General features: G+C 31.6%; 1 protein-coding gene across 1 annotated transcript in view; it reads right to left on the bottom strand.

Moving 5' to 3' along the window:
• Window positions 1–12,665, bottom strand: part of LOC129225151 (semaphorin-1A-like) — a 694,730-nt gene that overhangs the window by 53,091 nt on the left and 628,974 nt on the right. The window contains exons 10-11 of the mRNA XM_054859712.1: window positions 11,814–11,955; window positions 1,588–1,666 (exon numbers count right to left, since the gene is read on the bottom strand). Of these exons, the coding sequence (XP_054715687.1) occupies window positions 1,588–1,666; window positions 11,814–11,955 (221 nt within the window). The remainder of the gene's footprint in view (window positions 1–1,587; window positions 1,667–11,813; window positions 11,956–12,665) is intronic.

Below are 12,665 nucleotides of genomic sequence, written 5' to 3' on the forward strand. Positions count from 1 at the left end.
GAATATTCAGGTTTGATAAATTTTAATTTTGGAAATATCCAAGGATTTATCGTTACTATTGTGACATTAGTAAACGAGATTTAATAATTATGCTAAAGTACAATAGATGACATAAATGTTAAAAAAAAAAGAGAAAAAGAAAGATTTTCAGATATTGCCCATTACCTTCCCACGACAGTATACTTATTTCAAGGGCACATAATTCAGTCATTCCTACATAAAACACCGACTTTTCTTGCATTTATGCGACTTCTTTTTTTTTTCAAATTGCATCGGTAAATTTATGAAACATGGTAATTAAACTTGGTATTCCACTAGGGAATTCCATTGATTTTTTTACATGTTTCCTGACACTAATTAGTAAATTTAAAGATAAAAATAAATAATACTAAAACAGTTAATATTAATACAAAATGTTAGATTTTTGAAAACTTTACTGTTCATTAAGTAGTATTTTTTTCAGTTTAATATTATTCTTCTTTTTTTGCATTTCGCAAATATTCCGAAATATATCAAAAAGCATTTGTACTATTGTTTCGGCAATATTTTAATACCTTTTTTCAAATTGTATATGTTTAAAAAAGTGAAATATTATGTGAGTTCTTAAAAATGTAGTATATTATATCAACTATATATTCCAAAATCAATATGATGCTAGAGATCATGATACTACGTTTCGCAAATTTTCATGCTTATATTCATAAAGGAGGAAGAATTGCTGAAAAAAGAATTAAGCTCTTTAAAACAGGAAGAAATAAAATAAAAAAGCTTATGCAAAGCTGCTGGATAATGTACATAATAAGCTATTGTTCCACTATCATATAATTACGTAAGCTATTAATGAATAATAAGCACAAACATTTTTCCTTTCTTTCAAAATCCTGTTGCCTTTCTTGAAATTATAAAAGCCGTAATCTTTATTGCCGTAAGCGTAAGAGCTATTATTAACAACTATTATCCGGAGAAAAATTGTTTAGAGCAACTAAATTTAAGCAAAGAAAAAAATAAATTTACGAGTAGTTTCTTAAGAAATATGACTAAAATGAGCTGTTCAACACATTTTTTGAGGCAATTTAATCCGCCTTTTCGAAAATTAATAAGAGCAGCGCTGTTCAAAATTTAAGTGCTGACCGTGTGCTTGGTGTTTGTAAAAAAAGGTCACAACTTAAAATAACATTTAATTTCATCAAAAATTGGTATTTCTCTAAGCCACTAAGATCTTAAAAAACACAAAATGTGGAGAACATTTATAGAAAAAAAAAACAATCTTCCTGTTCTACGCCAAAGGAACTGAAAAAGATTGATGTAGCAATTTAGACTTAAACCTAAAAAAGTAATAAATGAAATAATAAAGAAAAAATTACATCTCCAACTGAGTGGCAAAAAATAATCTCCACTTAAGTATAATGCATCACCTAAAATTTCTCTTCTCAGAACGAAAACTGCGCGAGGAAAAAAAAAATCTAAAACTTTTTCGGGAGAAAAATAATGGGCCACTGGAACTAAAATAATAACCGCCTGGAATAGGGAGGAAGGGAGGGGAAAGGGGGGTTATGAGTGAGAGGGGGGAGCATGAAAATCACTTACGTTGGAGTAGTAAAGACAGCGTAGATCAACTGCGCAGGCTTCCCACCATAGAGTCCGTCCACAATGTGGCTGGTGGATTCTGCAAATACAAGTGGAAAAAGAGAAATTAATGATGGGTTCGCGAGATATTCCATTATTTTTATTTATTTCGTTCTATCCACCCTTTCTTAAGGAGAGGGATGTAATAACATTTTTTTTCGCCATCTTTTGGCCATTAGAATACGTTTTAGATCCAGTGTTGAGTGTGGAAAAACTTGGGTAGGCAGCTGGTTGTGATGGGAGCGGATTTTTTTTTGCGGAATGAATCTGAATATATTCTACTACTGGGGGAGTACAACTCCTTGGAGGTATTAATACGCCACCAACACACGCATACGGAAATAGGGAATCTTTCGAAAGAGCATTTGTATCGTTCTTTGAGGTCGTTTTCATTTGCTGGGGACGTCAAAACTGATTTCGAAAACTCATACTGTAATAAAATCTCAGAATGAAATATTGTCTACGCAGGGCATTAGCAAAAGCATTAAGAGAAATATTATTTGAAATAAATATTTCCCGGGCTTAATATTTTTTGGAGTGGATAGTGAATACACTTGCTGGGAGAAAAGTAGGCATACATCACAGAAAACATATTTAATATTCCCCCGCTCATTAAGTTCATCTGCTTGAAATTGAGTGTATTTGAAAAGAAACCTGCTATAAACTAGTGCTGCCACATACTTAAGTAAAAACAATTTCTTCTTAGTATTTACTTCAAAAAAAAAATATTTATTAATTAAATAAGTTTATCATTTATTATGAAAGCTGATTGATTCTCCCTCTCATTAAGTTCATTCCTTGAAAGTGAGTATATTTGAAAAAACAACTGCTATTAACTTGTGCTGCCACATACTTAAGCAAACACAATTTCTTCTTCGTGTTTACTTTTCTTTGAAAATATTTATTAACTAAATAAGTTTATCATCCTCATAAATATATATATGCTAATGATCGAGTAACGCCCCTGACGTCGTCAACAATGAAACTCGAGCCGAGGCATGATCATTTGATAGTATATTTTGGTAATATTTGACCTGCAGGGAAATGCTTTATTTTGACAAGACTGAACTCGATCCGATCACTTAACTGTTTTACTGGAAAGACTGTGTATTTCAGGGGAATGAAGAAACGAAAACGTAGTCAACAATGAACGCTACCTACTGGAGTTTAGGGTTAATCCACTAGAGTTAGATTTAAAATGTCAACTATCAAAATACACCAAACAGGCAATCAATGGCTTCGTTCAAATGTAGAGGCAAATTTCACCCTTCATATCTTAACGGGCGATTTTCTAGTTTATTATAAAAGCTAAATGATTAGAAGGTCTCACTTTGTACGCTCATAAAGCAGGCATATAAAGCAACACGTTAAAGAAATAATTATTACTCTACTAGTTACAGGAACTGTAGTAGTTTTTATTAGTTTCGGCGATTATTGCAACCAAGAAAGTTTTTAACGCATAATGTGCTGTGTCCATTATCCGTTGGTTCAGTGTTTATCATGTTTTGTTTATTTTGCAGCATTACAAGTCCTAAACATTATTAAATGTATTAATAATTATTTTTTCATTTTAGCTGTTTTTGCTCAATACAGTCTCACTATTGAAATATGAGCATCTTTCTTTTAGCAAAGCTACACACTGTTTAATGTAAGGGCACCTTATTCTCATTCCAGAGCATCTTCGATAAGTAGAATGCTCGCAAAATCGTATTCAAGCACTTAGTATCACTTCAATACAGTTCAGTAGTAAAATGGCATAAAATATTAGTAGAATTTTAAATATTTATTTTTATGAAGCATAAGTTAACGATGAAAATCATACTATACCACGAAATGCGTTAAAAGATATTGAAATAAGAGATGTATTTATACATCTTAAGAATAAAGCTACTATGTGCTCCAAAATCATTTTTTTTAAATTCGTCGCCTATAGCTTATTTGATCAATTTCAAAAATTTAACACGTAAAATATTATTTGATAATCAAAGAAACTTTCGATTTATGATGCTTATTTTAAGAAGTTATAATAGTTTGAAAATTGATATTTTTTAAGTGCATTAATTTTTTTTGTCGTTCTGTCAATTTTTTTAACTATATCATGTACGTATATAAAATTACACCACGAAGGAATCGATTGCACGTTGAAAACATATATCGCAATTTTGAAAGTAGCATTGAATTTTCAACGTCTGATAGACAAAGTGCATACCCGCACACACACAGGCATGCACGCTAGAACTTTCCTTCCAAACTATGTTTTTATTAATCATTTGAACAACTTCAGAAATGTAACAAAAATAAAAACGAGCTGATACGTGCATCACATGACTTCCTTTTACTCCTAAATTGGAGTAAAAGGAAGTCATATGTCATTTCTCCATTATTGGCAATTTTAATGTCATTCAATAGTTTACTCTCTAAATATCACCAACAGTGGTCAAATTGAAACCATATTTTAAAAAAGTATAAAAAAAATCACCAAATTAGTCGCCAAGTTGGCGACAAAACTTGGCGATCGAAAGACTGGCGATATATCGCCAAGTGTCCGCCAAATTAAAAAAACACTTGAGTTTACATCGAAATTAACAATGATTTCCTCCTCAAAAAGGGGCAAAAGATCCCTTTAGAAACACCCGAATGCAACCGAAAACCCCACTAGGAGTCTACGTACAAAATTTCAATTTTCTAGGACACGGATTATATTTCTTAACTATATCATGCATATTAAATTTAACGATGATTAAATTGATTTCAAGTAAAAAATATCGTGATAAAGGTAAAATATATCTATCGAATTTTCAACACCTTAGAAGCCAAAACGCGTCAATACTAATAAAATTCCCAATCCGTGGAAAAAAATAGAAGACCAAAAAGTAACTTTAATCAGCATTCCTTGGTTTCACTTTTCCCCCGCAGCAAAGGGTAAAAAATGCTTCGTAGGGAAATTTCTCTACGAGATCAAATGTCGGATATCTGGTAAAAGAATATGAGGAATAAAATTTTATAAAGATGATGCGACGCGTGAGGGAAAAAAATGTTCAAAATATATTCGAAAATAAGGCGGGAAAATAAAATATAAAATCCCTTTGTGGCAGAGGAAGATTGAATTGAATAGAAAGATTCAAATGGTGCTTCTAAAAACTATCTTAAAAAATCGTCAGAAATTTTCAGCCATTCGTACGACGAAGTCACCATTAAAAGAAATTCATCTTGTTATAATTCAGGTTTGGAAAAAAATATAAGCGAATGAAAATTCCATTTGATTTTGATCTTGTTAAGGTAGTTAAAATATCATGCATCGGTTGGTACCTTCCGAACATTTTCTTATTCTTATCTTTTTCTCTCTCTCTCTTTTTTTTTTTTTGCTTTTTAAATGCAATTCATGAACTTGGTTTTATCTCTCAACATTTAGTAAGGTTTTATGATTTCTTTTATACAACGTCAACCAATCGTCAAAAATATCTGAAAATTCAGAAAAATATATGTTTAATAACCGCGTAGAGAGTAGATTTTTAAAACGTTCTGATAGTAATATAGTGCGGTGATTTTGTTGAACAGAAACTAGAAATATTCTGAGAAAAGAAGTGATTCAGAAATAAATTTAAAGCGTAAATTTTAATATACTTGTATTTCTAATAAAACTGAGGTCATGTACTGTGGTTATGTTTTTTAATTCATACTGTATATTTCTTAAAATACAAGTATATCTTTTGAAAGTAATTTCATGTAGTTTTTTTTTCTCCTGAAATCAAGAATTAAAGGACATTTAAAACACTTCAAATGTTTTAAAAATATATAAAAATAGTTGTTAAAATTTTAATATATATTACAGTCGAGTTGCATAGTCTTACGGGATACAACCAATGGCTTGTAATAATGATAATATTGGCGGAATAATAAATAACGGAAACTATTGTACATGATGACATTTTATCCATAAAATAAAAGGATTGCAGGATTTTTGTTTTATTTAAAAAACTGTATTTTTTTTTTTTTTGGTAAAAAAGCATATTCTTAAGATTTTTTATAATCAATTTTCATGTTTAGACTCACTTTTAGCACCACACAGACCAACCAACTATTTAAAGTAGCACATTCCCCACATTTTACCTTGGAATATGTATGCAAAAATTAGCTAAATAGCAATATTCAGTAATTTTAAGATATTTTTTTTTCATTCAGAGAAGGTGCAATATTATTTGAAAAAAAAAAGATTCTTGCAAGAAGAATATCAACATCTATAAATTATATGTTGATTAGTCTACCGGAAAATCGATATTACCTATTGGAAGTGAAATTTCTTAGATCAAACCAGAGGACTACTGCATTCTTTAAATTTTTATCTGACGTGATACATATTATGTCATGCAATTAATTATCATCTAATTTCCTTTTTTTTTCAGCGTTTATGTATTTTTTCATTTTTTTTTAAATTTTTTTCACTTGACCGTCCTTGATGTTTGGTTCTTTTTTCAACCCCACCGTTCTCTGCAGGCGCGACTCCTCCCGGTGGCCGCTTCTCCTGGTCGGTGGCGTCCATGTCCTACACACGCGCACGCACATACACAGTCACACACACGTACCTTTACACACATGTTAACGTGCATAAACACAGGTCTACGCACACACACAAACATACACATGCACAACTGTACACACGTAACCGCCCAAGAGGAAGGACAAGAGCCGTTACTAGAAACAAGTAGGGTAGTAATCAATGAGTAGGGTCCTGTCGCAACTCGTGATTGCGAAAAACATAATTTGAATTCAAAATTTCAGAATTCAAGTTAATTATGAACTTAGTTTTTTTTTTTTTTTTGTGTGTGTGTGATTGAAACCATCTTTTCGCTTATCCGTCGTGAAACAGTCTATGACAACTCGCGTAGTTGGTTTGTGTTGCAATAGAAAATAGTTAACCTTATGATCCAAAATTTTAAAATGTATGCACTTTAAATTCCAATATAAAGTCGAAAACGTTATTTTTCAGATTCATATTCTGTCGTGATAAAACGTGGTGACGTAAGCAATTCAGGAAACTTCAATGTCAGAAACACAACCAGAATAAAAACAGAAACACTATAACTGCCAACGCATGTCCTTCAATTTGCCATACTTAATCTTTAAGTTTTTACATAACTATGTCTTCACATATACAGGCGTCTTTCGTATAACACGGTACTTATACAACACGGTTTCGATATAACACAGTACGAAACATGAATTTAATACTTCATGGTTTTGATGTACCTCGAATGTTATATTTAAAAAAGATAGAATTTCATTTTTGTTTGATACATTCTGTTAATGGTTGATAACTGTAATAAGTTTTTACTTTGTTTTCATGAAACTTGGTTTCGATATAACACGGTACACATTTCTTGATGTACATTATTTCTAAGTCTCATATAACACAGAACACGGTTTCGATATAACACGAAACATCTTAACCTGATTTTTCTCATGCACTTGCATAATTAATATTAAAAATAAGTAAAAGTGTTACTTTAAAAAAGTCTCGTATAATACGGTTAAGATACTACACGGAACGAATGAACCGTGCAATACGCGGGACACCTGTAAATCAAAAACAATGACATAGGATGAAATTATGTTAGTATTAAAATGTTGAAACACAGATTTTTTTTTTTTAATGAAACTTTGCAGGTTTAAAACATTTTTATGTCACATAATAAGACTTTGGAGTTAACTTGAGATACAAAATCAGGATGAATCAATTTTTTTTTTAAATGAACCAGTAAAGTCTACTGAAGAATAAATTTAAGAATTTCACGTATCGAACATCCGATTCATTCTTTTTTTTCATCAAAACGAAAGAAAAATGTTCTAGTTTCGATTTTTATCGATTTTTCTTGGGCAAAAATGACTCACAGCTAGCATTTAACATCAAAGGAAAATTAAAAATGGAAAAAAAAAGTGCAGGGGAGAGAGAGGTATGAAAGAAAAGGAACGGGGGAGGAAAAGTAAAAGTAAAAGAGCGGATCCTAACAGACGACGATGAACAAAAATACAAAAAAAGGGCCATCTCTAGTTTTTGCCTGACTGCTTCTAGTACTCCCTAATCTATCCTCATGGAAAATACTCGCCCGACCGTAAACAGTCTCCAAGAAGAATTTGTCTTTCGCTCTTTCTCTTACATACTTAAGAATTCTCTTCTATTGCTCTTTGTCTTAGGGCTTCCTGCTTTGCCCTTTTGTTTTCTCCATCTTTTGTTCGATTTCGAACATATTTTCTCTGTTCGAACACTATTTTAAGTGCACATAACCGCCTGGTTTAATCTTTTAGTTCTAACTCTCCCATAAGGTCCATTGTCACGATATCCTGTGATTTTTGTTGAGTTAGTCATTTATATCTGCCGGAATTACGACCCAAATCCACTCTTCAAGAGATTATACGGAATGTATGGAAACGATTGGCAGCAATTAGTTTAGTGCTATGAAGTAAATGTTCAAAGTTTAAACCTTTTTTTTTTAACATCAACCCATCTTCAGGAAGGTACAACGATACTGTATATAATGAATACAAATTAATAAGTATACGTCAATCATTTTCAATGAATAACAAAAAATAAATAAATAAATAAATAAAAAGAATGGGAAAAAAAAGGAAAAAAAAAAAGGAATGTCGAGAAATCATGAAAATAGTTCAAATTTCTAATTTAAGTCGAATTTGGCATATTTGCACTGTGTTATTCTATCTTCATTTTAGAATGCTGGCGTAGGAGCAGAAAATGATGGGAGATGTGGTGTGGGTTTGACTGACAAAGCCTGATTCTATTATCACAACATAAAGAATTCACAAGAAGTACAAAAGTTGTGTTAAAATCTCATTTTCGAAGAGCTTTTGTCGGAGGTGCCATCCGTTTCAAAAATCTTTAGGAGTGTAAACGAAAGAACACATTTCTGCTTTTATCATGAAATTTTTGTATGAAGCATCAAATTAGTTGCATTAAATATTAGAGATGAAAGTAAAACTTTGAAATTTGCAGGATTTTATTTTTCGCCTTTTATGTGTTGTGAATAAAAAAAAAGAAAAATGCGAAATGGTATCATTTTTCGCCTCTTACCATTCTTTGCCTTTTCTGCAAAAATAACTGAGTATGGATAAGTTGATCTATATAAAAGTTTGTCTCATCTATTTAATAAAACAGACTTTTATATATCACTTGAACAGCAGTTGTTGCTAAGGATCTCTTTCGCTTGTTAAACTCAAATGATTAAGAAGTCCTCCAGAAAAAGTCCTTGGAAAAAAACTATTATATTTACCAGGAAACCACACGATAAGTGTAATAATAAAAAAAAATTAAATTAATCCGTAGGAATCGATAGAGAATTGTAAAACATGTTTCTGGACGCATAAACTATTTGCTCTCGTGTCCCCGTTTTAAAAAAGTTGGTAAAATCTGCCGAAATATTAAGAAGAGTTTCCAACTTTAGCAAGTTTTAGTGATAAAGGGAAGTAATCTTTCACACGATTTGTAGATGCATGCAGACAAATCGTGTGCATGCATCTACAAATTGTGTGATCAATTTCCCGCAAAATATTTACAATTTAGTGCTTATCTTAAAAATTGTGCTGATTGTAAGACTTTATGTCTCGATAACGGTTTGACAAAGGCAAATAATTTTTCCATCAAAAATATGTCTCAAGGTACTCTTTCGATTGCTACCTATTTGAACATTTTTCAATTTTATACTACTTGTGTGGATTTCTACTTTGTACTAGCACAAAATTAAATGGAATGTTTTTTTTTTCGAGTTGTCATGTCTAAAAGGAAAAAAAAAAGACTTATTAAAGTTTGATAGCATCACCCTGCCATACAGTTTACTGCTTTGTTTTTCTTGGTAATGGTGATAATAGTGTAATTGATTAAAACGATTTTTGACTGCTTTATGCCACTAAAATAAATTGATACTGAAAATTGTTGTCTTTGCAAAAGAGACGGACGAGATCAAAAATAGAGCCTTAAACCTCTACCAAATAAGCGATTCATATCAGGCCCAATGTCCATATTTCAAACTATTTTCTTATTTCTTGAAATCGTACTACCAATAATAATCTTATTATTTTTAATGATATCCTGCAGCACAAAGTAAGACATGTCTTCTGTTTGGAATTTACTGTAAATATCCACATTGTTTATTTTAAAAACTGATCAAATTAATCACCATAAAACAAATTGAGTACGAAATCTTTCAAGAGTGCAAAAACAATAAATCCGGCTTAGGCTTTTACAAATCCGGTCTTTGATCTGCATTTCAACAAAGACGGGTGTCAGATTAATGACCTGAAGAAACATAACTTTGGCGAGTGTTATCATCATCGCTCGCCCCAAGTCCTTCCTCCTGGAAGTAAAAGTTATCTTCATCCCCTTAGACGTTCTTGTGACCCGAGGCACTCTGTTTCCGGATTAAGACGAGACGGCCCAAGAGGCTACTGTACTTCTACTGCGGTAGCCCACTAACCAGAGGGGAACAAATGGGCAGCGGTCTTAAACTTAATCCTCCTTTTCCAGTCTATCTTTAAGAAGAAAATGGATGAACTTCATACAATGTTCTCACTTAGCTCTAATGTTGGATGTTAGTTATTTACTTAGCCCCATTAAACCGATAAAATAGTTGCGGAGATTACGGTGGGGAGAATCAAGAAAGTAGCTTCAAAAGTTGTGGACAATAAAGTGGGAATTATCTAGAAGGAAACTTGGTGCGATTAATATCATTCATTTCTTCAAACTTGTGATTTAGAAAATTCGTGGGTACGAGCGGAAAAGTTAAGAAAAACAGGGAGATCCATAATATGTGCTACCAGAGGTATTGGTAGGATTTTTTTTCAAGGAGACAAAACACTCTTTGAACTTTTTTTCCAGGAGTGACGTTTACTTTCTTGTTGCGAAATGTTAAAAAAGACTAAAGATGTACGTACTAGCGTAAGAAGTGACACTTTAAAACTTATTATTTTATATTAGCTATATTTATGTTCATTGATACTCTGATGGATGAAGAGTAAATGAACACGCTGTTGGTTCAAAAGGAAAACATAGCAATTCATAACATGTGCGATCAGAGACATCGGTAAGTTTTTTTCAAGGAGTAAAAAACCTCCTTTTTTGCAGGAGTAAAATTGATTTTCTAGGTGTGAAATGTAAAAAAAAAAGACTAAAAGCGTACGCACGAGCGTTAAAAGTGAAACGTCTATACTTCGTATTTCTTAATGATTTTTTTATATTAGTTATATTTAAGCTGACTGCTACTCTGACAAGTGCAAGATAAAACTGTCGATTCGAAAACAAAACAGAGCAATCTATAACATGTTCTACCTGAGATATTGGTCTTTCAAAGCGTGAAATACCTCTTTTATTTATTTATTTATTTATTTATTTTTTTTGAAGGAGTGAATTTCTTATACTAGGAGTTAAATGTAAAAAAAAAAAGAGAGAATAAAAACGTACGCACAAGCGTAATAAAAACTTCGTATTGCTAAATGAGTTTTTCATACTAGCTACATTTATGCTTACTTTTTCTCTGATCTATGAAGAGTACAATATAATGCTATTGATTTTAAAGAAAAACAGGTCTGTCCATAACAAGTGCTGTCAGAGATATCTGTAGCTTTTTTTTTTTTTTCAATACGTGAAAAACCTTCTTAAAATTTTGTGCGGGAGTGAAATTTATTTTTTAGGAGTAAAATGCAATCAACGGCTGAAGACGTACGTACGAGAGTAAGAAGTGATACTTCAAATCTTCGTTTTTCTGAATGACTTTTTTTATTAGCTATGTCTATGTTTACTGCTACTCAGAACACCATACTTAAACTTGTTACATAAAATTTTTTAAATAAATTTAACTATTTAAATAATCAAGGGACATTATTTCAAAGTTTGTTCCCAGGTTTTCATGTCATTCATTGTCAGGGTTTTGGATAATCACTCATATGCATAAAAAAATGTGTCAATATTTAGTAGTCCAATCCGAGATGTGACAAAAAGTGTTTCCTGACGAGGTCCTCTGCAAGAAGTAGCAAGAATGATGTTAATATCTGTTTTGCAGATCGGGCCAAAACTACATTAATATCTTAATGTATTACTGGAGTTTAAAACCATTCAGCTAAAAGCACCGCATTTGGCTTAACTTTTGAATGAAAAAAAAAGGACATTGAATAGTTGTTCTTACGTATTTCATTGAAGTAGAAAGGAAACTCCCCCGGGAGGGAACAGTTGAGTCTTGCTTTTAAGAATGAAGTCCATCGGTTCCGAAACTTGTGAGCCCCTCCCTTGTCTCTGGTGCACACCCGAGCGACTCTAGAATACACCATCTGAAAGAACACAAGGGTGAATATATAAATCATCGCGTATGTTAAATGCTTAACGTGATAATTTCAATATTTTTTCCAGGCTTACAGACAGTTCGCTAAGCAAATCAAACACAGTAGCATCAAATTTGTGATTGGCAGCTTGACCAGTGAGGAATAAAGTGAGATATACATGTTAACTTTACCCATCTGAATGGATTATAAGTTTATATTTCTTTCACAAATACATTTCATCTACTTAAAATACTTTCAGAAAAATTTAGAGTTAAATTAACTTACTAATGATTTGTATGGATACGTATTTGGTAATTGGGTAAATTTATTACTCCTAATTTACTATTGAAAGACTAAGACTCGACTCAAAAAAAAAAGCAAAAACCCCTTAATTAGTTCTTAAACATATATATTTTTGTAATAAGAGCAATGCAAAAATTATAATTATAATTAGAGCCCAAAAAGACAAGATATGTTCCTAATTGTGAAAAATGATTTTGCTGTAATAAAATAGCACCTCTACCAACCTTATTAATCTGCAAAATTATTCGAATTTTTGAATATTTGCAAGCTGCATTTGAAGTACAAATTCATTTTTTTTTTCAAATGCTGAAGTTAGGATAGTTACTGTAAATCAGTATATATGAAAATAAATTCTTCAATAAATATTTATCGTAGTAAGTTGCTACATTTAAGCTTATTGTAGATCCATTTTTATT

Source organism: Uloborus diversus, chromosome 6 (assembly GCF_026930045.1).
Source record: "Uloborus diversus isolate 005 chromosome 6, Udiv.v.3.1, whole genome shotgun sequence".
NCBI lineage: Eukaryota > Metazoa > Arthropoda > Arachnida > Araneae > Uloboridae > Uloborus > Uloborus diversus.